This window comes from Entelurus aequoreus, linkage group LG09, assembly GCF_033978785.1.
Source record: "Entelurus aequoreus isolate RoL-2023_Sb linkage group LG09, RoL_Eaeq_v1.1, whole genome shotgun sequence".
In the NCBI taxonomy this organism is placed as follows: Eukaryota; Metazoa; Chordata; class Actinopteri; order Syngnathiformes; family Syngnathidae; genus Entelurus; species Entelurus aequoreus.
The window spans coordinates 36,009,735-36,036,775 of NC_084739.1; the positions used below are offsets into that span (position 1 = coordinate 36,009,735).

Sequence of the window (27,041 nt, forward strand, 5' to 3'; positions counted from 1 at the left end):
GATTGTAGATGGTGAAATCCCTAAATTCCTGGCATTAGCTCGTTGAGAAATGTTGGACTGTTGGACAATTTGCTCACGCATTTGTTGACAAAGTGGTGACCCTCGCTCCATCCTTGCTTGTGAATGACTGAGCATTTCATGGAAGCTCATTTTATAGCCAATCATGGCACCCACCTGTTCCCAATTAGCCTGTTCACCTGTGGGATGTTCCAAATAAATGTTTGATGAGCATTTCTCAACTTTGTCAGTCTTTTTTGCCATTCTGCCAGCTTCTTTGAAACATGTTCTAGGCTTCAAATTCCAAATGAGCTAATATTTGCAAAAAATAACAAAGTTTACCAGTTCGAACGTTAAGTCGAGCTTTTAAGTGCGCGATTATATTTTTGAAGTTGCTCCTCTCCTCCAGGAGGAGGCAGTGTAGGACAGACAAAAGCAGTGTTTAGTGAAGGGAAGTATATGTATGAATAAGTTATTGGGATGTAAATATAAGTGTCAAAGTGTTTTATGATTTAAATATGTTTTTATAAAGAAGAAAAGATTGTGTCACGCTGTATTGCACAGGCTGCACTACAGTGTCTATTCACAGGCGCGATCCCACTACTGAGCGGTACGGGGGCTTTGACCTGCTCCGTTACCGACCTGGGCCGGTGCACCCCTAATTAGACGACCTGGTAGTCCCGAGCTCCCCCAGGAGCACCATATCGGTACCGAACTTAGTGCGGACACCCGATTGACATAGTCCACTGCAGCTCAGAACTCCTGAGCTCAAACAATCCTCCAACCTCAGCCTCCCAGTAGCTTGGATTACAGGCGCACCCGGTGTTTTGGTGTTTTTGACTTGATGATAATGGTCACCGAGATGTTTGACGCCCTCTAGTGGTGTTTTAAAGTACATGCCGTAGATTAAAGGATGGTTTATAAACATACCAATAATATAAAAGATGCACCATGACAATAAAGCGTAGATCAAATTTTAGAAATGTGTTAGTTTAAACTTTAAACCAACAACAGCACAGAATGCTACATAAAAATGAGTTCTATATCTGGTAATTAGATTATTATTATTTTTTATTTTAGCAAGTTTTTTATGAGAAACCACCATGCAACATTTGGAAGAAGAAACACTACAGCAAACAAAACATTACGTCCCTGAATGCACACTTGCTTTCACGTCACATATGAGTGCATAATCACTTCACAAACACTGCGGCACTTGATTGGACAATACATTTAACACACAACATACAGCATGGTTTTATCTTTGGTTGGGGTGAACACATCCAGGACTTATTAACATGTCAGGAAATAATTAGAAAAATAAGGTCTGTTGATGAATGGGGCAAATTTACACCAATGGTACAGATGCTTTTTAACAGAAAGAAAACCCCTCTAAGGCACCTTTCCCCTTAATGAGAGAATCCCCCCAAAAATGCAATAAATATATATACTTTTCTGTTGACTGAAATTTTTTTACACCACTACCGTAGTTCATAGAAACCCTTTCTATGCGTACATTATAGGCCCCTGAATCATCTTTTCAGCTAAAACAGGGCTGCAATACTGATCACAATAATATAATTGTGCATTCATTCTAATAATCATCATGAAATTTATTTAGGAGTTAAGGTGCCCAGCACATCACAAAATGTATACTTTTTAGATGGTTATCCTTCATTCTTGAGAGTAAACACAAAGTTGTAACATAAATAAATGTGCTACGAAGACACAAACAAAATAAAACTTGAGAAGCCGACGTCATGCGCTAGAAAATAATTCAGAGACTACCAAAGCACGAAAGTAGTAGAAATCAACAAGCACCATGCAGCATTTACCAGGTTAACTACTATGACAGCTATAGGAAGACAATAGCGATATATTTGTGTGTATTTACTGGATAAAGTTGAATCAAGATGGTGATTTATTTTAATTTTTCATTAAAAAAAACATCAATGGGGTGAACCGAAAACCAGAAAATACTGGATCATGGTCGTCAGAAATGTGAAAGGCCAACATTTCTGAAACTTGACCTCCTTGATGAAGAAGAAAGTCTGTTGAGGGTTTGTCAATGGGTGGATATGTAAGGCACTACAGTCTCATTTCCAACAATCTATTATGGGACAAACAGCTTTAAGCAACTGTTCTCCTCATTTTCCAAACAACCAAATGCAACATTTGCCATTCCTTCGATGCATCCATAAAAAGACATGCATGAAACACAAGGTACAATACAAATGCTGCGGTAACAAATGACGGCATTTGTCGTTCTTCCAGCAGTGCCGAAAGACATGAATGATTTGCCATGCTTACAGTCGAGTAAAAGGGCCGACATGAAGCGGCCCTCTTATTTTGGGTGAGGAACAAGCATTAGTGCTGAACAAGGAGGACGGTGACGAGGAATAAGGTGACGATGACGAGGAGTCACCACTATTGTTGAGGGTGAAGACGCTGGCGATGGCTACGTCCACGATGCCTTGACACAGCTCTGGGTACAACTTCCTGGAAGAGAAACGTTAAACACGAAAACAGTATGTGAGCTCTCTTCATAAGGACACACTAATGTTTAGGCCTAAAAGCTAAAGAAGCAGACACCAAAAACAGCAAAGTGAAAAGACAGGGACAGTAAAATTCTCTACAACAGGAATAATCTATTCAATTGTCTAGTCAAAGATCAATTCTATAACAGCACTCTAGTGTATTTAAGAATCTGCAGCAAAAAATGTGAGTATGTCACAAGTTTGTTTAACTGAACTCGTGGGCCACAAGTTAAATAGCACAAGTGATGAAAAAGAGAGGACCTAAGATGGAACCTTGAGGAACATCACTAGTATAACTCAAGAAGTTGAACAAATGACTATTGACTGCATCTGAAGTAAACAAGCTACAGCAGCACCTTAGTTACATAAATCACCAGTGGTGTGCCGTCAGGGCCAGCAAGGCCTTCTCTGCTGGCCTAACATAACCAGACATCATGATCATAATTAAAGATAAAAGTATTGTATTATTTACTTTCCCTAAATATCGTTAAGTATTCATATTCTCTTCATGTCATATTATGCTCCTTCCAATGATGTTGTTTTATAGTTTATAGAGTTTTTATCCAATCAAAATTCAGCTAGCTTATGTTGCCATGCTGCTACCAAATCTGCCACAGGCCTTCAGATTCAACAATGCGGGCGTCCGTGCGCTGTAAACGAACGGGGACATACAGGTGACAGACAGTTGCAATAGTCAATCAGATCACGCGTTGTTGTCAGTAAGGCCTTCTAGATGGCCAAAGGCAGATATATATTGTGATGTTATGAGCCAGGTAACATAATAACGCCATTACCCAGCATGCCACAGTAGTATAGAGCATGCACAGTAGCCCCGTTTAGGTTGTTGAATGGAGACATGCAGCAGGATGTTTTGGATGAACACCTGCGAAGTAAACTTTAAGAAGTCAGCCAACACGCCTCGTCTGCATCTTTTATGAATAGACAAGGCAACACATATATTTGCAAGGCCATTTTCAAGAAGGATATTTAAAGAGAAACTACATCTTGTGAGACCATCTCGGCCAACTCCGGAAGCTAGCTCAGCTATCGATGAAATGTGAGTTCAGATATTTTATTTCTTTATTTTTTCACGTTTAAAATGTTTTTTGAAATTTTAATTTTGACAGGACCACATAAGATATGTTTTAATTGCTGATGCGGGTTTATTGATTTTTAAATGCGCCAGAAAATAACCCGTTTTGTACAATGTCCAGTAGGGCGTAAATGTGTTTCTGTATAGTATTTCACCAGCAATGGTCATGTGGTGACATAAATGATGGTATTTTGAGAGGTGATCATTGAAGTCGGACATCACTGAAGACCTAGAAGGGAAACGCACGGCCCGCTACTGTAAATCATATTACCAAAAAAAAATGGGTTACTGCCATAAAAAGAGAGGACTTAAATGGGATCACTGCGCTTTTTTAAATGTTTTTAAAATTTTGCCTATTGTTCCCAATCCCTATGAGAGACAAGAAGATAAAAGTTAGATTTTTTTGCAGTCTAACATGTAAGAATTGGCTCGTTCAAGGTGGCTAGCAATGCAGCTAATGGGAGCAATCAATTATACCGTTAAATCACTTTCAAAATGCATTCAAAAACCGTCAACAATACTTCGTTATGTTCCGTAACCTGTATAATAACCAAGCTGTAGCAATATTGTTATTGTAAGAGCGAACACTAAGGAACTCTTTTTCCAGCGTAATAACACATCGACATGCTTTGGTATTAGCCGTAAACGCTAAATATGGCAATGCAATAGGACACCAGTCTGTACGGACTGGAAAAACATGAACAATGATATTACAGTATCAGTAAAGTATTAGCCAACATTTCATGTTTTGTTTGTACACAGCTAGCCAGACAGCGTATGTACTGCAATTGTAATAACACGCATGACGTGCTGCGTGTATCATGATCAATATTATAGTGATTCACTCGATGGACAGACAGTTGTGTGTTTGGTACAGCTGGCCGGGGACATTTTTTTCCGGTTTATTTTGGGTAAGCTCTAGAGGTGGTGGAAATGTATTGTAAAAAAAAGTAATGCAGACAGCTTTAAAATTTGACTGCAGCAAGCCTCCTCACCGAGAGATCCGACCAGCTCCTATATTATCGGGCACTTACGGTCCAGTTTTGCACACATTTTCATTAATTTAACAAATTTGGGAATTAAACTGTTTCTTATTCCAAATGAATTATTTTTTCAAAGTTGCAAGTGATAAATGCTTATTTAGTGAAACAATTTTATTTTAAATTTAAATAAATAATTATACATAAAGATGTATCAATCATCGATTTTTAATTGAATCGAAGCTCCTGAATCGTAATCGAATCGTGAGGTGCCCAAAGATTCCCACCTCGAGCAAGCATGGCTCCAAATTCCACATTTACAGCATCCAAGTCATGCCGACTTCACTCTCTCGGTTTTCGCATGCTCCAACGTTTCAGCTTTCCCGTGTTGGCTTCTATTAGCAGCAGTTCATCCTCTGTATATTCAGCTTAAAAAAGATAAGGTTGTGAATTTGTTCAAAAATAGTAATTTTTGTTGTCTGTTACAAAGTCTGCCATTTTTAGAAAACAATTGTGTTTGTTTTCGGAAGTAGGAACACACATTTGTTGCCGGAAGTCAGAAGTGCACTGCTATAGAAACAGAAATAAATGCGCTGAGGAAATCAGTTCTGGCAATGCTCAAAATGACCAAAATACGGTAAATATTGTACATATTGTTATGAACGTGTCTGTGACCACATTGTATATATACTTGCAGTGTGTGTATAAAACGTTGAGGGGAGGGTTTTGAAGTTGTTTGAGAGGGATTTGAAAGCTACAATGGTGACTCCCATTAGCCGCATCTTCCAAGCATTTAAACATTTTCTTTAAAATCATAAAATAAAATAAAAAAAGACGTGTGTTTTTGTCTGTCATAATGATTGTGAACAATAGGCAACATTCCCCCCAAAATGTGCAGTTCCCCTTTAAAGGGGTGCCTTGAGGGACACTTCAGTTATGTAAATCACAAGTTTGGACCCTAGTGTTCTAGTTTTGCTAGCAAGGTTAAAATGTCAACGCAAGGATCTGCCAATGTGTTGACTGTGTTCCAAGTTCCTCTATACAACAGGAGTACTCTAATGTTTTTAGGAATTTGCTGCAAAAATGTTTGTCTCCCAAGTTTTTAACTGAACTCTGGGGCTGGTATGGTGTCATTTCCAGACCGGATTTTGCCACCGGCCCACCAATTGAATTGCACTGTTCTAGAACATGTTGCTACTGACTGTGCACAGGCTGGGGCTCCGTTGATCTCAATGAGCCACACTTTGAACTTCTCGTCCACCATGAAGTCAAATCCAAACAGCTGGAAGCTCTGGTAGGAGAGATGCTTCGTGCTGATGGCTGGTTCAATGCATGACAGACAACTCCTGCAAAAGCAAAAAAAAGAATCATTATATTGAATATTATGTACTGCAATCAGCAAATAAAATCTGTACACACTCCACCGGTGCTGCCCAATAATCGACATAATAAAGTTTTCTTTCAGCTCTTTGAGACATTTGTGATTAAGGGCTATATAAGTAATACTTTGTTCGATCTTGCGTGTGGAGTTTGCATGTTCTCCCCGTGACTGCGTGGGTTCCCTCCGGGTACTCCGGCTTCCTCCCACCTCCAAAGACATGCACCTGGGGATAGGTTGATTGGCAACACTAAATTGGCCCTAGTGTGTTAATGTGAGTGTGAATGTTGTCTGTCTATCTGTGTTGGCCCTGTGATGAGGTGGCGACTTGTCCAGGGTGTACCCCGCCTATCGCCCGAATGCAGCTGAGATAGGCTCCAGCAACCCCCCGCCACCCCGAAAGGGACAAGCGGTAGAAAATGGATGGATGGATGGATGGATGGAAGTAAACTTTGATTGATTTACTGACTTCAGTTCTGTCTATCGACAACATTCGTTAGTTTTCTGGACAGAACAATCTTGTCTAAAGCGATAATTTTACTTATTCATTTAACAAAGACTTTCACTTTTATGACAAGTTTATTGTCCACACACCTTTTTCCAAATTGAACATTGACTGACCCCGCCGTGCAAACAGTGACTTAACGATTTGTATCATGAAAAGCCTCCAGCACTTTCCACTCCACGTGTAAAGCTGTAAAGGCTGAAAGTTGCAACAAGTAAGTAAAATACAACCTTTCGACATCATTAAACCCTATATTCAGTAGGATATGTGCTGACAAAAGCATAGTTAATACAATGTTTCCTGTACATTTATTAATGTGTGTAGGCCTGCTATGAATACATTTCAACCACCACAAAAAAGATTTGGCACAATGTGTTTGCCCTTGCTCATAAACTCATTATAATAGGACCGTCTGTCAATGTAGCTTGCATCATAACTCCTTCTTAACACATTTAGGGCCTGATCTCGTTAAGGTTTGCGTGTATAAAACACGTGCAAACCTGATAGCGCACGCAAAGCTGATCTACGAAGCTCGTGTGCAAAGGATTGCGTCTCTTAAAAGAACAAAATAGCGAGCGCAATTAATTTAGCGTGTCTGTCTTATATGCTGATTATCACACCACCCACAACACTGGGAGGAGGAGATGCAAATATAATTAGTTAGCACTCTCAATGTGATTTATCAAGACTGTAACTGCTCTGCGTCTATATTTTACACATCTAGGAAGTATGTGCAAATCGGCACAGCTAGATAATTGAGAGAAAGAATATTCCGTCTAAGAGCGGGTCAATATATATGAACTTTCAGAAAAAAAAAAGTTACATATCGTCTCTAGCTGCTGGATGACTTAAAGGGCTGATTAAAACTAATTCACTTGATTTGGTCTACTGGCATGTTTTTTTATTGGTGTTTGTTTTTTATATATAAGAAGTATATTATTAATATATCTCCTATATGAAAAAAGTTATTCTAATATGCATTTTCTAGCAACACCACAGCACCTGCCAGATCGCACCATCAGTGTGCTAAAAGCAGATTCTGTTGTCTAGATCGCACTTTACTATAGCCTCGAAAAGGTGGTACCTAGTACACGTGTATGCTACGAGTCAACAACATGGTCAAATGCCACATGTTGGAGCATATGATGCCATAAATGTGGAAGAAAATAAGTGGTTCCAGGGTGACAGCTGGTGTACATGCAAAAACCGCATTTAAATACGGCGGTGTACACCACTTTTGATCTTGTTATTAATTGTACATGCAGTCTTAGTAGATCACTTGCAAAACGCTCACTAATAGCACACGCAGTTTTATAGTTTGCGCACGCTACTGTACACTTATTTGGATTTTAATAGATGAGGCCCTTAATACGCACCTAGTCTGCCAGAGGATACGAAGATGTAGCAGGAGGAATCGGTAATGCCAACTTAATGAGTTGTAGATTTTGTTATTCTACAAAATACTGGTCTTATTGGACACTTTTAGAGACTCTAACATGAAAACATGTATTGCTCTTCCCAACAAATATTTGTATATTTTCCATTTTTTAAGTACCTGTTATGGCACTATTTTAGGACCAACACGATTTTAAAACCATGCATACTTATGTGGAACATCAAAATTACTTTAATTCCGGATAACATTTTGATAAATAATTGCTTAACTGCTAAACCTAAAAAGGTCAGAAAACGACCTACTTGATGATTTGCTTGATCTGAGGTAATATGCTGGCCTCCAGCGTGACATTGTGAGTGTTGAGCAGGTACAGGCGGAACTCGTCAAAGAACATCTCGTTCCCTTCCTCATAGCGGCCGTAGTTCTGGGAGTGCTCCTGCTGGATGCAGTGGTTTGTCAGGTGACTGGTCATGTCCTGGAGGTCTGAGGTGTTGTACGGCTCGGAGGACGTACGCAGAACACCTTCTCGGTATAAATAGACGTTGTAATGGTGATCCACAAGTACCCAGCTCCTGGCAAAACCGTATTATAAACCTTTAGTGCACTTCACTCAAATATGCATATAAATAAGCCAGACATTTGTGACCCTAAGGCATTACCGGTAAATAAAGCCTTACCTGATGTCAAACTTGCGATGTCCAGGCTCCAAAAGTAGAGGTTTCTCCAGGTACTTCTGAATGACATGAACCTGTCCCTGATTGTCAATGTACTCCAGCAGATGGTTAGCATCGTGGGATATCACGATACCAGCGCCTATATTCAAGAAAATATGGTTATTGTAAACCAGGGGTTCTTAACATTTTTGACCTCGGGGCCCAACTTTTCCACTACATAGTGGCTTGGGACCCACTTAAATATTAACACTGAGTTAGTAATCTTACACTTGATTTTCATCATATTCAATAATTATATCTCAGTTACTTACAGTTTACGACCTTGTCAACTGATATGAAAGCATGTGTTAATCACAAAGATTATCTTTTATTTAACAAACAAAAATTAGGCTTAGGTCAGGCTGATAAGAAAAATAAGTACTAACCAAATATACTGCAAAAGAAGGTACTCAAATAACTGACAAAAAATAAATGTACATACAATTATGTTGTGCTAAAATAAAACTAAATACAAAAGGAATATGTTTAACTAAACTGTCAATAAAATTTAAGTGCAAATGAAAGTACAGCTTCACAACTTTAGTAATATTTTTTTGCGCTTCAGAAATTTCTTCATGACTTTAGCTCCAGACTTCATTTGGTTGTTAAGTAATTGTCATTACTGCCACAAGTGGTGGGAGAATGTATTGCAAGTCATTTTGGACCACAGCTGCGGAACAGATATTTCTTGGTGGCCCTCTCGGAGGCGCTCGAGGCCCTACGACGAGCCCCGAGCCTATGGTTAGGAAGCACTGTTGTAGACCATCTGTCACATCCTCCAACAGTAGAACATAGATTGTAGTGAGCAGAACTTTACATACACACATGGAATTCATTTGGGGCACTTAATTACTGGTATTTATTTGAACCATTCTTTTTTCCAGGTTAGAATGATTATCTTCAGTGATTTTTTTTTAGCTTTGGTAGATTTCAAGACTTTTAATGTATTTTTGATTTTCTCTAATTTGAAAAATATATGTACACACTCAAATATATAGGAAGACACAGGCCCACTAATACTTTGTGGGATGTACCATAACACATTTCAGCCCGACCAGACGTTTCTTGTAGCTTAAAGCTTAAGGCATAATTCTGGCTGGGTATTTGACCATTCTTGTTCGCAGAGTGGGTAGAGTTCAATTCAATTGATTGGTTTCCTGGCACGGACCTGGCTTGTACGAATAATCAATAACTGGTCAATAGTGTTGTGGTCAACAATTCATACAATTGTTTGAACTGATTACAAACAAGTGCACCCAATTCTTGTTTTTAAAAGTCAGTAAAAAACAACAACAGTTAAAATAAAATCAGGGTGTCAACCTCTTTGTCCTTTAGGGCAACATTAAAATTTGAACGGGTTGTATCTTTGAATCCACGTTTGCATGTATGGTAATCACATCAGTAATTGCCCTTCATTCGTTTGTTTTTTTAGCATTTTTTGGCAAGCAGACATTCAAGTATTCAGCAATTTTGCACTTCATTTTGGGTGTTTCGATAACAAGAACACTTTTAAAGTAGGGATGTTCCAATCAACAATTTCTGCTTTATACTGATACGATTTTTTGGCCTCAGAACAAATACAATTTCGAGTCCTGATTTGATACTTTGACAATAGATTATAGAGCTGAAATGTTTTATAGTAAGTACGGTAACTAAAGTAAGCACATTGACACAAATGTAGAATTTTCTAGTATTGTTGTAAATCAGATGATTTATTGATATTGTATTGTATTGTATATGGTATTGAATGCTGTTTACAATTTTTTGTACAAAATAAAGTGGCCAGTGCACAAAAGCTAAACAAAAGCAAACACTACTATTGGCTCTAATTTTAAATCATTTGGGTTTTGTCCTCAAAGCTTTCCTGTATCCAGGGACTTACTCCCTGACTTTGTAAACAATAACACAAATGACAAAATAAGCAACATGTTAGTTGGAGCTTGCTCTCAAATTCCAGACGGTGTTCTGGCAAGACATGCACCCTCCTGGAATTCATGCAACTCCTGCAGATGTGTAACAAGGAATGGGGAAATGTAATTGTGTCTCCTGAGTGTGCATCCCTTTTGAAGGAATCTTTAACGTGAGTATAATCTTTAGCATGTAAACACTGGGACACAGCTGAGGTAAAGATCGGCTGGGCTCGGAAGCTCATCAGTAAATCAGTTAAAAAACTGTAAATATTGGCCCCTGATCGGGATTGGAAGATTTTTACTTACAATATCTTGTTGCATCATTTAATAATTTCAATTGATTGATTAAAATGAAGAAAAACTGAAATGTATTGCATTAGTAATAAAAATGTAAAGAACAAATGCATTTACAGGAAATATTAACAGTCTTACTATTTTTAAGCTTTTGCAGCACATGTAATTATGTGGCATGCCCATGTAATAAATAATTAAGTCAGTCAGTCATGCCCATCCCATCATGAGTGTAAGTAAACTTCTGACTCTATACAAGTGTACAATGTAGCACAATGTTGCTTTATCATTAGAATCTAGAGTTGCATGGTTGTAGAAAACACAATGTATCCAACTGGGTACTGTTTATGATGCAGGATAAGCATTTTCTTTTGCTGCGGGGGTTTGCAGAATATTATATCAACCCTAGTTAGTGTCAGACAAAACATGTAAGCACTATTCTACCTTTAGCTCCAGCGGACGACTTGGCAATCCACACTTTCCCCTCCCCACTTTCTTTCTTGGAATGGTAGGATGCCAAGAAAACTTCTCGCTCATCGGTCTTGGGATTGCTCTTCAGATGGCTGATGCCATTTGTAGCAGGAGCAACAGGAGTGTTGAGATTGGTGGGATAAATGATGTAAGACTCTGGAAACCAGCTCGGGGAGTCTGAGAGCTCTGGGCTGGTCTTTATAAGCCTGATGATTTTAAGGGAGTAGAGAGGTCAGCTAAAGCAATTCCCTTTTACGTCATTAAAGACAAAAAATATATAATAACAACTATTAAAAGGGCAAATCGCAGAGAATAAATACCTACTTGACCAATGATGCCTTCCTGCAAAGCTTGTCTGCTCCTCTGTAGTAATTCACCAGCTGCACCAGTCCTGGTTCATGACCTGTAAAGTCCCAGTGAAAATATTTAGAAACAATCCCTTCTTTGTGGAATAAATGCACATGGAGTGAGGGTTGAGGGAGGAATTATTTGTCTACATGACGCATGGGCGACAATCTCTGCACAGTCACTGCAGAACATTCAGCCTGAGTGGGTGCAAACCCAATGAAGCACATACATTTTTCTATATTTATAGCAACATATTTAAATGGAAACATACTCTACCTAAACGTCCAAAGGGTAGTCTGTTCCTTTCACCAAGCATTAAATTAAATCTGGGGTTGTCTCTTTTCAGCCTCCTCCACTGCCCAGTAGACAAGAGGATTTTGGAAACTTCTGCATAAACGGTGCTGTTGTCATCCCGGGTGACAAAAGTGTACATCTGAGCGGCCATTATCCCACGGTAGATGGAAAACGAGATTAATAGAAAGGACTTTAAACTACTTTGTTGCTATTAAGTTACTTGTCTGGTTGGTAGAGCAGCACGCAGTGTCCGGTGTTATCTCCCCTGATCCTCCCATGGTGATGATGAGTCGGTCATATCCAGTCCAAATGTTCGCTTCACGTCCGAATCAGAGAATCGTTGCCAAATGAGTCATGTCGCCATCACGTTATACATTTAAGGTGTATACAAATATCTTGTTATTAAGCAGACATCGACCCAGCAGGGTGTGACTGGGATCCAGTGACTCGTATGGGCCGCGTAACTGTCTGCATCCGGTGTCTAGCTCAAATTGATAATTATCGAAGTTAATTCCCAATACAATGCAGTTCCTTACAAAAAACACCTGGCTGGCAAGTTATGTATTCCTAACAAAAATATTGGCCATCTACTCAACGACATGCTTTTCCATTCTCTTGAAGCTCAGCGGCTGTCTTCCATGAGCGAGAGCTTAACGCGGACGTAGGTTGTGGTTATTGTAGTTTATTCAGTGGTTATACTCTGATTAGTATGCATTTTTGTGATTTTATATGTGATGTGTACACTTAATATTAATTGTACTACAATTCACATATATATGAAAAGCCTTTAAAATGTTTCTGAATGTACAATTGGTGCCGACTGGACGTTTTAAAATCAAACGGACTATAGTTCCCAGAATGCAACGAGGATAAAATGGCACATTAGAGATGGTGGGTTTACGCTTTACGGCCACTAGATGGCACTGCAGATTTTACTACGTACTACATAGTTGTTTTTAGTGTTGTATGTCTAATGTCCGAAACACTACTTTTAGGTAAGTTGTATCCAGGCTGTATGAATGTTGTGTTTGTATTCAGGCTATGTACATTTTTACACTTAAAACATGTCAATCAAGCATTGTGTTGAAACGTTTAGCCAAGCGAATCTGGTTTAATAGCTACGCCATTTTCAAACGGAATGGTTGTTGTTTTTGTTAGTCTTTAGTGAAGATGTGTGTACTGGACGGAAGGCGGAAGTAAACCAAGAGCGGTGGCTAAACACGTGAGAGTATCCAAATCTTCTTGGCGGTTGTGCATAAACTGTTTTGTGACTGGATCGAGATGGAAGGGGATAGTGACGGGATGTATGAGGAAGGTATGGACGTGGATAGGACTAGAGGGGAGAAAGGAAAGAAGGGGAGCGGAGGGCATGAAGGAAAGTCGAGTGCTAAAAGAGCCCATGAAGAAGATGAAGAAGTAGAAAAAAGGAAAACGACTATGGAAGATAATTATAGGATTATATATACATTTAAATCAAGTCAAGACATGAATGACATAAGTTTAATGACACTGGTTAAGGGGTTAAAGAAGGACATCGGAGAGGTGGAGATAGCGAAGGTGCTTAGGGACGGGCGACTTTTGATTAAATGCAAAAATGGAGAGCAAAAAAGTAAAGCAATGCGGTTGCAAAAACTGTGCAATAAGATAATAAAGGAAACAATCGAAGTGGGAGAACGAAAGGGGGCAAGAGGAGTAGTGACAGGAATTCCAAGAGGTGAAAATTTAGAAGAATTGAAAAGACAAATAAAAGGGGGAACTGTCAAGATGTTGACAAGAATGATGGCATATAGAAATGGAGAAAATATGGAGAGCGAATCAGTATTAGTACAGTTTGTCGAGGAAGTCCGCCCGCAGAGAATTAGGATTGGGTTTTTAAGCTTTTATGTTAGAGTTTACGTCCCACCCCCAGTACGCTGCTTCAAGTGCCAACGCTATGGGCACATAGCCAGTGTGTGTCATGCTAAGTTGAGATGTGGAAGGTGTGGAGAGGAGCATGAATATGGACAATGGGGAGATAATGATCTGGTCAAATGTTGTAACTGTGGCGGGAATCACACAGCAGCGTATGGGGGATGTGTCATTAGGAAACAGGCAACAGAAGTACAGCAAATCAGAGTAGAAAGAAATATTACATACGCAGAGGCAGTTAAAGTCAGAAATCAAGAAAGTGCAGAACAAGATAGAAGTGAGAATAGTTCAGAACGAGACAGAAGTGGCAATAGTTCAAGTAATACAAAACAAGAGGCAACAAATACAGGACTTTCTATGGACAAGCTAGTTGTGTTCCTGGCATATGTCATAAACTGTACAGAACAGGCAAGAAATAAAACTGAGAAGATCAAAATAATTGTCAAAGCAGCAGCAAAGTTCTTAAATTTAAAAGAACTATCTTGGGAACAGGTACAAGGTGAACTACAGAGAGTAGACGAGACAGAGTCATGTTACCACAATCCAACGCCATGTTAATTATTCAGTGGAATGCCAGAAGTTTAGTAGCAAACGGACAGGAACTAAAGGGATATATTAATAATATGAAAAATAAACCACATATAATATGTATTCAAGAAACCTGGCTGAAGCCAAAATTGAGCTTTATAATAAAAGGATACGTAACAATACGTAAAGATAGGAATGATGGGCAAGGAGGAGGATGTGCCATATTTATTAAAGAAGACATGCATTATACAATATTAAAAGAAAAACAAGAACTAGAAAAAGTAGGGGTAGAAGTATGGAATAATAAAGAAAGATACAAAGTGCTAAACTTCTATAATCCGTGCAAGAAATTACAAATTCATCAACTAGAAAAAATAGTCGAGCACTGGAGTGGCAATATCATTTGGTGTGGTGACTTTAATGCACATAGCACAATGTGGGGTGAAAGGGATGACTGGAATGGGGAAACATTGGAAGCATTTTTGGAGGAAAAAGAACTGGTGTGTGTGAATGATGGGTCGGGAACAAGGTTAGATGTAGTTACGGGTAAAGAAACAGCAATAGATTTAACACTGGTGTCACAAGGGTTAGCAGGAAAGGTAGAGTGGGAAGTAAATAAAGACAGCACTATAGGAAGTGATCACTACCCAATCTTCATTCACATAAACATAAACCAAAGGACACAAAGCACTAAAAAAGAAGGAAGATGGAAGTATAATCACGGTGATTGGGGACAATTTAGGGAAAGTACCGACATGACATTAAAGGAAGTGGATATAAATCAAGATATTGAACAACTAAATACAGATATTACAAAGTGCATAATAGAAGCAGCCAAAAAGAGCATACCAAGGAGTAATATAGGGAAAAGAAGGAAGATAGTGCCGTGGTGGACACAAGCGTGCACAGACGCAATAAAAGAACGGAATAGAGCATTTAGAATATTGAGAAGAACACATAATTTCCAAGATATGGTCCAATATAAAAGGCACCAAGCTAAAGTAAGGTACGTTATTAAAAAGACAAAAAAACACTATTGGAGAACGTTTTGTGAATCATTAAATAGAACTACTCTTTTAGGCCAAGTGTGGGGAATGATCAAGAAAATGTCAGGGATCAGAAGTGAACATAAAAATCATGTGATGAAAGATGGGACACGGTGTGTGGTAGAAAATAAAGAAAAAGCAGAACTTTTAGCAAAGACATTTGTTAAAGTGCACAGTAATGATAATTTGAGAAATGTAGAAAAACAAAAGAGAGAAGAAACAATTAGTTTAAATATTGGGGAAATGGTGGAAGACAATGATAATAGTTTAACCAACACTATAGATATGAAATTTTCTTTGAATGAAATGGTTCGAATATTGAAAAAGGTTAAAAATACAACACCAGGAAAAGACCAGGTGAGTTATCAGATGATCAAAAACTTAAGCAGCATTGGCAAAGAAGTGGTCTTGAAATTATATCATAGGATATATGAAGAAGGGAAATTACCAGCAGAGTAGAAAGAAGCAGTAATAATTCCGATATGCAAACCAGGGAAAGACCCGGAAGAGGCAGGTAATTATAGGCCGATAGCATTGACCTCAAATTTGGGTAAAGTAATGGAAAAAATGATTAATGAAAGACTAGTGTATTATTTAGAGTCAAAAGAAATAATAAAAAACTACCAAAGTGGATTTCGCAAAGCAAGAAACACAAACGACCCAGCAGTGCAGCTGGAAGATGAAATTAGAAAGGGACAAATAAATAAAGAAAGTATAATTGCAGTATTTTTTGATATAGAGAAAGCTTATGATATGTTGTGGAAACAGGGGTTGCTGATAAAACTAAATATAATTGGGATTAGAGGGAAAATGTATAGATGGATAAAAGACTTCTTAACAAGTAGAAAATATTAGTAAAAATAGAGAATGAATACAGCAGAGTATATGAAGTGGAAAATGGGACCCCGCAAGGGAGTATAATAAGTCCAGTATTATTTTCAATAATGATAAATGAAGTTTTTAGTGAAGTGGAAGGATTAGTGGATGTGGCACTGTTTGCTGACGATGGAGTGATGTGGAAGAGAGGTAGAAATACTAATCATATAGAAAAGAAGATTCAAAAAGCGGTAAATAAAGTTCAAGAATGGGGAACGGCATGGGGTTTAAGATTCTCTGTTGGAAAGACAAAAGTCATAAATTTTACAAAGAGGAAAGTACAAAACAAGATCCAAATTAAACTCTATGGAGAAAATATAGAAGAGGTACAAGTATTTAAATATTTGGGTATGTGGTTTGATAAAAATATTAACTGGTCAACCCACATCAGCAAAATAGTGGAGAAAAGTAAAAAGGTGTTAAATGTAATGAGGGCTTTGAGGGGTAAAGACTGGGGGGCTGATAGGCAGACATTGAAAGCAATATACATCAGTTTAATACGATCTGTTATTGATTATGAATGCATTATTTATCAATCTGCTGCAAAAACATTACTTGGGAAAATAGACAGGATCCAATCACAGGCTTTAAGATTATGTTGTGGAGCTACTAAATCAACCCCAGTTGCAGCATTACAAGTAGAGATGAATGAAAAACCTTTAGATATGAGGAGAGATCAACTGTCAGTAGTTTATTGGGCAAACTTAAAAGGGCCCAAGCAAGGACATCCAACCCATCAAGTACTATTAAACTGCCAAGAAAAAGAGAAGAAAAAAATGAATAGTTTTGGGTGGATAATAGGAGACAGATGTAATAAAGTTCAAATTGATAATATTAAAGTTAGCCCTACAGTACCAATCCCCGCAATACCACCGTGGATGTATGACAACCCAAATGTAAACATGCAATTACTAAAGAATAGAAATTTAAATAGTTACCAGATAGAACAATGGATTGAGGAAACGTTTTTAGACAACATCATGGTGTACACAGATGCATAAAAAACTATAAATAATAAGGTAGGAGCAGCAGCTGTTATTCCACAAGGAAACATAGTATTAAATAAAATAATTAGTGATAAATTATCTGTTTTTACGGGAGAATTGGTAGCAATTTATATGGTAATTAATTGGATAGAAGAAAATAAAGCAAGAAAAGCAGTCGTGTGCTCGGACTCCAGCAGTGCATTGACTAGCATAAAAAACATAGCATCAGAAACAAGACAAGATTTAGTTTATGAAATAGTTCAGGCAGTCTACAGAATAAATAAAGCGGGAGGTGTGGTAACATTTCTTTGGGTTCCTGCTCATGTAGGAGTTGAGGGGAACGAATTAGCTGATAAGTACGCAAAACAAGCAACCACTAAAACAGAAGGAAACATGGAGATTAAGCACAGTAAAGAAGAAGTGAAGAACATCATTAAGATAGAACACAATAAAAAGTGGCAGGATAATTGGAATAAGGAAACAAAAGGTAGAGAGTATTACAAAGTCCAGAGGAGAGTAGGTGTAATGAGAGGAGGCAATAGAAATAGGAAGGAAGAAGACATTATTACTAGAATGAGATTAGGACATACATATCTAAATAGTTCATTGAAATTGATGGGTAAACATGCTACAGGACTGTGTGATTCTTGCCAACAGATAGAACATGTAAGACATGTTTTAATACATTGTAGAAAATATAATAGAGAAAGGGAAATACTGGGAAATAAGTTAGCGAAAGAGAATATTAGGTTAGCAGTGGAAGATATATTAGGATTGCACTCAGAACACACAGGTTATAAAGCAATACACACATTTTTTAAAAACACTGGGTTAAATAAAAGAATTTAGAGTAGGAATCCACCTCGATCCACACTCCATTACAGTAGGTGGCGGTAATGCTCACCACAAGGTTGCTTGCCAACCGCCATAAAATCACAAGAAGAAGAAGAAGAAGAAGATGTGGGCACTGCAAATGTTCAAACAATGACACGGAACTCGACCGGAAGTTGTACAGTGGCGGAAGTGGAATGTGGCGGGAAACGAGTACTGTTGCAAACGTAAGACCAATAACGTTTTAAACTGTACTTTTCATATTAGCTTTAAGTTGTGTAAACAAATACTATTTCGTTACAAAGTGGTGAGGTAATAGCGCTAACTATTAGGTCGCTCTGCGGTGGGCGCTTATTTGTTTATTGTATTTACGTTTGTAAACAAACCGTAAAAGGTAGCTTGGTATCCATTGTGTCTTTGTGCCAGCTAGAGCTTTGTATTGATATTGATATTGTTGAATTTCGAAACTAAAATGTGTAGGCATTAAGCATTTTTACAGCGGGTAATATTTGGGGTGCAACGGTAGGCCTTAATCACGGTTCGGTATTTGCCTATTTTTAAAAGGTCACAGTTCAATTCATTATTGAGACAGTAAGGGATGGCAATTTAAAACGAAACTGCTTATATTGTAACAGTTGTAATAACAAAAAGCTTTTAAAAACTTTTCCAATAAATACTAATCACACACAAAAAACGCATAAACAGACAAATGGAAATATGCTGGGACCACTTTGATACATTACTATTGCTAAACAATGTTTTTCCAATAGTGTGTCTGATAGAGATTTAGATAGCTAACGTCATCTATCTTTTAATGTATAATCTAATTTAACAACTACGTAGCAATTTCTTAGTTGCTTCTCTTGGACTGCTTTTGTGTACAGTTTGATTGATTGATTGAGACTTGTATTAGTAGATTGCACAGTACAGTACATATTCCGTACAATTGACCACTAAATGGTAACACCCGAATAACTTGTTCAACTTGTTTAAGTCGGGGTCCACGTTAAGTATGCCAATTGAAAGACTTTAAATGCTTCAAAAGATGTACGCAAGACATACGCGAACCAATTCTCGTTCACACTGTACTGTGGGGTAATTTCCAGGCTTAGGAAGAGAGTGGCTGCAGCATTCAAGCGAACCGCCATTTTTAGCCTTAGACAATGCTTAAAATAGCTCAGATATATGTAGAATATGCTTTAAAAATGTATATAGTTGCACCCTATTGTAAAAATATCACTTTAATTTTAAAGTAGTCCTCTCCAACTCAATTTAAATGGGGGTAGTTGGAGGTCTGGGTATGGTTGGGCCTCACAAAGTATTAATTTCAGAATCAAGTTTTTACCACGTCATTACATTTATTTGACCACCAGCTATAGTGACCCCAAGCTATGGTAGGTCTTCGGTCGGTATAACTGTAAAATGAATTGCGGAACAATTATATTTTGACATTGTTAAGTAACCTAAAATAAAAGATGGTCAGAGATACTTCATGTTTATTGTAAGTAGCTTGTTGTGTTGCCCCATGTGTGTTGGTTATTCTGTAATGTTTGTGTTTTCACCGATATTTGTAGTTATTGTCAAGTGGGATTCAAGATTGCCAGCATATAAAGATAATATAGCTGCACAGAGTGTGTGGGCCGCAATAACTGTGAGCAGGTTGCACCTTTTACTAATGCTGAATTTTGGAATTTTTATTTATTTTTAACACCAACAGCTAATAAGAAGTTGCAGGCAGAAATGGCCACCATTTAGCCCTTGTGACATCCTTGGTTTACATATTTTCTTTCTAGTAAGGACGCACACAGGGGCAACATATTAAACAGTTTGAATTAAAGTTGCGCAATATTGATGACAGATGTGTTAAGTGATATAAAGTTGTCCAGCCATAAAGTTTTAATATTATCGTTATAATGTGATAATGCACATTGATGACACATTCTAGCTGTGCCCCGCCAATTTGACAGCAACAAGTGAACAAAAGCGTCCTCAACACAATGTATCGTCTTTGCTAGCAAACAATGTCACTTCACAGTGCAAAGCCACTTCCAAGTCTGCCTCCATGGCGGCAAATAAAGTATGTTTATTGAAAGTAGTATTATCACTGGAGGACAACGAATAGCTAAACATGTTACACTACACATCGTAGGAGGAAATGCTTACTACTAATTGATCATCTAGAGCTCTTGAATGTAAACGAAAGTGGGCGGATTGTTACAAATATTGACTATACTAAGTATAGCAGCAGTATATAGTTGATACTATAGAGGTTAGATACATTTTTTTTTATAATCAAACCATCTTTTGTAGTTTTTGTTATTGTTTACAAACTCAGGACATAAGGACTTGAAGGGCAAAAACCAAATGATTTAAATCAGAGCCAATAGTAGAAATTAATTCAGATTTTTAATTAATATTATCACACCACCATTCTGTGTTTGTCTGATTATAATTGTAATCAATAATTAAATAATTCAATGATCTTAAAAAGTATCAGCATTGGGATGCCAAATACTGCCTCTGTAACTACATGTACTTGGTTTGATTAATACACAAATCTGTGGTATCACCCAAAACTAATGTAAAGTAGCTAAACAACACAATAATAGATGCTTGGTACTTTGTAACAGAAGTGTTGATAGAACCTGTTACAAAAAAAAGTAACGAGCTATTAACAGTAAATTAGCAAGTTGGTTAGTGATGGTCTTTACAAAATAATACAACTGGAAATTATGCAATATGTTACCGTATACGCCAGCAGCTAAATTAGGGGCCTCTGTAACCCATTTTGAAATGCTTCTTTTAGGCCTGGGCGGTATGGCCTAAAAATGTAATCTTTAATTTTTTTCCCTTACTTTTTAAAGAAACCAGTGAATATAAATGACAAAGCTAATTTAAAACACGTTTTGCTTTTATTTAAACAAAAAGTAGTAGTTTGAAATTACACTACATACACTGCATCTTACTTTTAGCAAAATTCTAATTTGTGTATTGTTATTATTTGGGTGTTGTTCGGCGGGCCAAATTAAAAGCTTTGGCGGGCTGGATGAATAGGCTGGCTGTACATGGTAACTGGTGTAAATTATTTCGCTACAGTAAGCTGCTTCTTAATTCGAGCTGTTGTTGTGGTCTTGTTTGCTTCATAAAGAGTTGCATTTCCCCCGGTCGGCTCGATGCTGTTTCAGATGTTGGAATAAGTTTGTTGTGCTGCTGCCTTTTTTAAAGAAACTTTGCAGCGTGCAGTCCCTAGTTTGCGCCTGTTGCCGCAAATATAAAGCACTGGCAACACATGTGTTTTCTTTGGAACAAACGTCTCGCATCAACCATGTTTTGCTAGGTTTGTGGATCTCTGCTCAGGACGTAAGGTGAAGGGCTAGGGCTACGGAAGCACATGGGGGCAAAAAACATGCCAGAGCAAGAGTAGAAAAACATTGATTTTTTTATTTTTTAAATCGTCTGCAACAAAAAACTCGAATGTATCAATATATATCACCCAGGCCTAGCTTGTGTTATCATTTATAAACACAATTACATATTGTGATATATATATTATCGCAGAAGGCTGCAATGTGTATCGCAATATGGATTATGAATATAGATAGTGTGAATTACAGATAGACCGATGTATTTTTTTCTGGGGTCGATACGATCCCAATTATTAGTAGTCAAGGAGGCCGATAATGATATTTGGAGCCGAAAGTCATTTGCAGAAAAAGTTATTTCAACATGAACAATGTATGTCAGTAAACAGCTCGACAAGGCTTCAAGTATTTTTTATTTTTTTTACATTATTTTTACGGAAACATCAAACCAGTAGCAAGATAAGATAATGTTTAATGTGGTGCTAATGTGGTTAATTTAATACCAAACAACACCAGGGGATTTGTGTGTCTAATTTTGCGGGTCAGAGGAGCAACAAGGTTTCCATTTCAAAATATGGGAAATCTTGTAGGAAAATTGGTAAAAATATGGTATTTCTCTACATCACAATAACTCACCATGTAGTCAGTTTAAAAAATAACATAAAATCAGTTTATGAATTTAAATCATAAGGTTCTGAAATCCCTGTAATATTGCGAACATTTAAATAAAAACAATTCTGGGCTCCTTCACGTAGTTACCGTAGATGCCATTTTTCAAGCTGGTTGACATAATTTCTTCCTCGATATTACAGAAAGTATGAGAGTGCTGTCTCCTCTTCTTTACTTATGTCTCCTATTTGTCAATATTTTTACACACAATTGATTTTTGGCAGGAAATGTTTTCTGTCATTTTAATGTCCAATCCTGACTGTCGTGTTGTTATTTGATTGAATAACTTAACATGAAACTCGCTGCACTCCTTTAATGAGCCCACACTTTTTGCAGTGTACGGAGGCTTGTTCGTTGCAGTAGCGAGAAAAAAAACGGAACTGGTAAGATGCAGGGAAAGAAGGGCAAAAACTGGATTTCCTGGCAAAAAATTGAAGTTTTGAAGGCCAAGTTGAATAGATATAGGCCTACCATGTATAAGCAACCAACACTGCAGGAGGAAGAGAAAGTGAGGTTGGGGAGGTGGCCTTGGCTGCGTAAGCACTGCAGTGGGAAAAAAAAGCAATTTTTCTCATGCAGGACAACAGGGCTAGTGCTTGAGCATTGTTAATAACTATCTACTTTTATCTACTATATTACTTTTTTTTTTATGTACTTTTTTTTTGTAATACTCAGTACTGGTATCACATATGTATATGTTGTATCTGCTGTTTTATTTGTGCTATGCATCAAAATGCCAAATATTAGTGGCGTTAATCGGTTGATCTCTATTGTGAATTACTTATTTTTATAAATTAAACATTTGTATTTGCCTTAAGTGCAGCATTTATAGTTCCAGTTTGTAGCGCTGTTTCTACTGAACAATGCTGGCACACTTATTTCGTCTCATCCACTTGTCGTTTTTTCCTCTTACGTACTGTATTTCACTCGAAAAGCAAAGTGGAAAAAACCCTGGAAGATGGTTTTCAAGCTGTGCTGTATTTATTTAACAAGTAGACACCATGCGCGAAAAAATTTCCTGGCCCTCACTTTTAATGTGTATCGACTATTGTGTAGAAAATTGATACATTTTTATGTTGAACCAAAAAAATCTGGCTTCAAATACATGTACCGTTACACCCTTAGTGTACATATTATTGGCACTACATTTACTTCATTGTGCTACTGTCTAAAATAGCCTATTTTGAGATTGTGTTTGTAAAGTCATAAAACTTTTTCCACAGGTAATTAAGGGTTTTGCTGAGTAGATGCATTTGTAATGACATTTCCCCCCACTTTTTCACCAGGCTGGAACAGCCCAGGCATGAGTGACGCACACCTGGACGAATGGCAGAAGAGGTCCTTTGACATTTCGTCTGGCAACTGTACACCTGAACAGACGGCCGATGCCTACCGGGCCCACATCCTCTCCATTCAGTATGCATGGGCAAGTTCCCACCTTTCAGAGGCCGCCATGGGAAGCCTGCTCAGGACCTATTCAGAGCGCTACGCCGCAGTGCTGGACTCGGATGACCCCCGCACGGGGCTCAACAACTATGCAGAGACCGCGCTGCATCTGGCCCGTAATCAGAAGAACCACAGCGACAAATGGGAGTCGTCCTTCACCATGGAGAGCGTGCTGGAGTTGCCCTGCGTGCAGAAGATGATTCAAGCAGGGGCAGGGGGGGCAAGCTCCCTCGTGGCCGCAGCAGATGTCAGCTTATCTGTCGGACAAGAGAGTAGCAGCAGCAGCTCCTTGTCTGCTTTAACATCTGTAGGCGCCTCCCTCAGACTTATTGGGCCACCTCAGTCTGAAGTCGAGGTTAATAACACAGCCAGTGGTTCTGTGGATAGGTCAAAATTTGCTGATGGGACATTAGAAAATATCTACTCATCTTCCCGTCCAAACGCCACAGCACAACCTGTGTTTACTCATCCCAGCTCAGGCCCTCAGAGCAACACCAGTTATCAGTCCTGCTTCTTCCCTAACCCCAATACCTCTAAGCGGAAGAATTTTTACAACACAGATGCAGGACCACAAGCAGGGGGTGACCCAAAACCTGGAAGCAACTTCAAATCGGCCCGTGAGAAGCTAATTGTGGATCAACAGAAGAAACATTCTCATCAGCCCCAAAGAGGAGCGGCGGCCGCCATGTCAGTGACGATGAAAAGGTCACTGGGAGCAAACAGGGCTCGGGGGGCTTTTTCTAAATTTGTGTCCCCTATGCCGCGGCAGGAAGAGGAGGAAAGCGAGGCGAGGTCCAACTTGAATCAGGAACCTCAGATTTTGGATGAACGTCTGAAAAACTTTGAGCCAAAGATAGTGGAGTTGATCATGAGTGAGATTTTGGACCATGGACCTCCTGTGGTCTGGGAGGACATAGCAGGCTTGGAGTTTGCCAAGACTACCATAAAGGAGATAGTTGTTTGGCCTATGCTGCGACCTGACATCTTTACAGGCCTCAGGGGTCCACCGAAGGGTATCTTGTTGTTTGGGCCCCCGGGGACTGGAAAGACATTGATAGGCAAATGCATCGCCTGCCAGTCAGGGGCTACCTTCTTCAGCATCAGCGCGTCGTCGCTTACTTCCAAGTGGGTGGGTGAGGGGGAAAAAATGGTGCGAGCGCTTTTTGCCATCGCCCGCTGCCACCAGCCCGCTGTGATTTTCATCGACGAAATTGACTCGCTCTTGTCCCAGCGTACAGATGGGGAGCACGACTCATCTCGCAGGATCAAGACCGAGTTTCTGGTTCAGCTAGATGGGGCCGCCACAACCAATGAGGACCGCATCCTGGTGGTGGGAGCCACCAACCGACCTCAAGAGATAGACGAGGCTGCCCGTCGACGCCTGGCTAAGAGGTTGTACATTCCCCTTCCCGAGGGTGCCGCCCGGCAGCAAATAGTCACCAATCTCATGGCTCGGGAGAAGAACCAGCTGAGAGCGGAGGAGCTGGAAAGCATTGTGTCGGCCACTGAAGGTTTCTCCGGTGCAGACATGACTCAGCTGTGTCGTGAGGCGGCGCTGGGGCCTATTCGCAGCATTCAGTTTGATGACATCGCCACCATCTCGGCAGATCAGGTCAGGCCGATCCTCTACGCTGACTTCCGAGACGCTCTGATGACCGTGCGGCCGAGCGTGTCGTCAAAAGACTTGGAGCTGTATGAAGACTGGAATAAGATGTTTGGATGTGGTCGATGACGGCCTTATGAAGAAAGACACACCTTTTTTGTGCTGTACATTTAGTTTCTGTTGCATGTAAAACTGATAATGTGTTTAGTTTGAGTGTTCTTTCACAAAATAAAAGGTTTCCAGCTGAGACATAACTGACTGGTTTCTAGGGATGCCCCGATCCGATATTTGGATCGGATCGGCCGCCGATATTTGCCAAAAAATGCTTATCGGCAAGGCATGGGAAAATGCCGATCCAGATCCAGTTTAAAAAAAAAACTCCGGTCCATGTTTTCCAAAGCGCCGATTTAAATAATACATTCCACTTTTCTGCTGCTCCCTAATTTCCGTTCCGCATTTTCCAGCACACCTTCAACACATCCACAGGTCTGTGGATTCTCACGCAGTTGCTTTTTGCTGCTGGCATTACACGACAGGCCCTTCTCTTTTCTGTGTCTCCCTCTCACAGACAGCAAGCGCACCTTCTTACACACGTCACATACTGTCACGTCATACGTCAGATACGTATACGCCCTCCCCGAGCAGAGAGGTAGCAACATGGCTAACGTTAGCTGTGATGCTATCGCAGCCGTGCGAGCAACGTTCCCTCCAAGGTGCGCGCCTGTGCAATTGCGCACTGCTCAAGCGTCCTCTGCGCATAGCAATTATATGCCACGCACAAAATCAAATAAAAAAATAAGCGCATAACAATTTTCGACACACGGACACGACAGAGAAAACAGTTTTCGTCATCATTGTTCAAATATTGTAGCGTCTGTCGAGACGCTTATCTCCATTCGATGCCACACGCCCACACCATCAAAATGCAGAGGCAAAAATTTCCACATCAACACCGTATGAAAAAATTAGTGATTTTTTTAGTTGTGATTTCCTTCTCTGCATGAAAGTTTAAAAGTATCATATATTAATGCAGGACGAAGAAGAATGTTTTAATGTAGACATGCAAGCCTTGAAAGAAAATTTTGAAAATCAAGACTACATCTCGCCCGGAAAAGGGTGGAGTGCCATTTCCGGGTTGCTGAGGAGACTCTGCCCCAAGTGGAGGAGTTCAAGTACCTCGGAGTCTTGTTCATGAGCGAGGGAAGAGTGGATCGAGAGATCGACAGGCGGATCGGTGCGGTGTCTTCAGTAATGCGGACGCTGTATCGGTCCGTTGTGGTGAAGAAGGAGCTGAGCCGGAAGGCAAAGCTCTCAATTTACCGGTCGATCTACGTTCCCATCCTCACCTATGGTCATGAGCTTTGGGTTATGACCGAAAGGACAAGATCACGGGAACAAGCGGCCGAAATGAGTTTCCTCCGCCGGGTGGCGGGGCTCTCCCTTAGAGATAGGTTGAGAAGCTCTGCCATCCGGGGGGAGCTCAAAGTAAAGCCGCTGCTCCTCCACATCGAGAGGAGCCAGATGAGGTGGTTCGGGCATCTGGTCAGGATGCCACCCGAACGCCTCCCTAGGGAGGTGTTTAGGGCACGTCTGACCGGTAGGAGGCCACGGGGAAGACCCAGGACACGTTGGGAAGACTATGTCTCCCGACTGGCCTGGGAACACCTCGGGATCCCCCGGGAAGAGCTGGACGAAGTGGCTGGGGAGAGGGAGGTCTGGGCTTCCCTGCTTAGGCTGCTGCCCCCGCGACCCGACCTCAGATAAGCGGAAGAAGATGGATGGATGGAAGACTACACTGTAAAAAATTACTGTAAAAATACAAAAAAAAATTACAGTTATATACTGTTCTTCTTAAATACAGTTAAGTACTGTA

General features: G+C 39.5%; 2 protein-coding genes across 7 annotated transcripts; one reads left to right on the forward strand and one right to left on the reverse strand.

The window, feature by feature from the left end:
- Positions 1-1,016: 1,016 nt before the first annotated feature.
- ttl (tubulin tyrosine ligase) lies at positions 1,017-12,586 on the reverse strand. Of its 4 annotated transcripts, none has more exons than XM_062058664.1 (8): positions 12,115-12,586; positions 11,896-12,020; positions 11,596-11,674; positions 11,245-11,477; positions 8,564-8,699; positions 8,189-8,458; positions 5,810-5,953; positions 1,017-2,496 (listed from the first exon to the last, which is right to left on the reverse strand). In XM_062058664.1, exons 1-8 carry the CDS (start codon positions 12,189-12,191, stop codon positions 2,304-2,306), a joined length of 1,257 nt encoding a protein of 418 aa, XP_061914648.1. In that variant the 5' UTR covers positions 12,192-12,586; the 3' UTR covers positions 1,017-2,303. The 4 variants fall into 4 exon arrangements, with proteins under 4 accessions (XP_061914648.1, XP_061914651.1, XP_061914650.1 ...); XM_062058667.1 differs by having other exon boundaries at positions 1,018-2,496; positions 12,134-12,585; XM_062058666.1 differs by having other exon boundaries at positions 1,018-2,496; positions 11,896-12,052; positions 12,134-12,585.
- A 218-nt stretch (positions 12,587-12,804) lies between these two features.
- On the forward strand, positions 12,805-25,410 carry fignl1 (fidgetin-like 1). 3 transcript variants are annotated; one of them, XM_062058668.1, is made up of 2 exons: positions 12,805-12,908; positions 23,406-25,410. In XM_062058668.1, the coding sequence occupies exons 1-2, from the start codon at positions 12,887-12,889 to the stop codon at positions 25,295-25,297; spliced, it is 1,914 nt and encodes a 637-aa protein (XP_061914652.1). In that variant the 5' UTR covers positions 12,805-12,886; the 3' UTR covers positions 25,298-25,410. The 3 variants fall into 3 exon arrangements, with proteins under 3 accessions (XP_061914652.1, XP_061914654.1, XP_061914653.1); XM_062058670.1 differs by lacking the exon at positions 12,805-12,908 and adding an exon at positions 12,986-13,135; XM_062058669.1 differs by lacking the exon at positions 12,805-12,908 and adding an exon at positions 18,172-18,315.
- The last annotated feature ends 1,631 nt before the right edge of the window (positions 25,411-27,041 follow it).

Bases quoted from the DNA above. Each gene is read 5' to 3' on its own strand.
- ttl (XM_062058664.1), bottom strand. From the start codon at position 12,191: ATGGGAGGATCAGGGGAGATAACACCGGACACTGCGTGCTGCTCTACC. The intron at 12,021-12,114 runs GTAGTTTAAAGT...GGATGACAACAG, and splicing joins AGTAACTTAATAGCAACAAA to CACCGTTTATGCAGAAGTTT. The intron at 11,675-11,895 runs GTAGAGTATGTT...GGGACTTTACAG, and splicing joins ACTACCCTTTGGACGTTTAG to GTCATGAACCAGGACTGGTG.
- fignl1 (XM_062058668.1), top strand. From the start codon at position 12,887: ATGTCCGAAACACTACTTTTAG. The intron at 12,909-23,405 runs GTAAGTTGTATC...CTTTTTCACCAG, and splicing joins GTCCGAAACACTACTTTTAG to GCTGGAACAGCCCAGGCATG.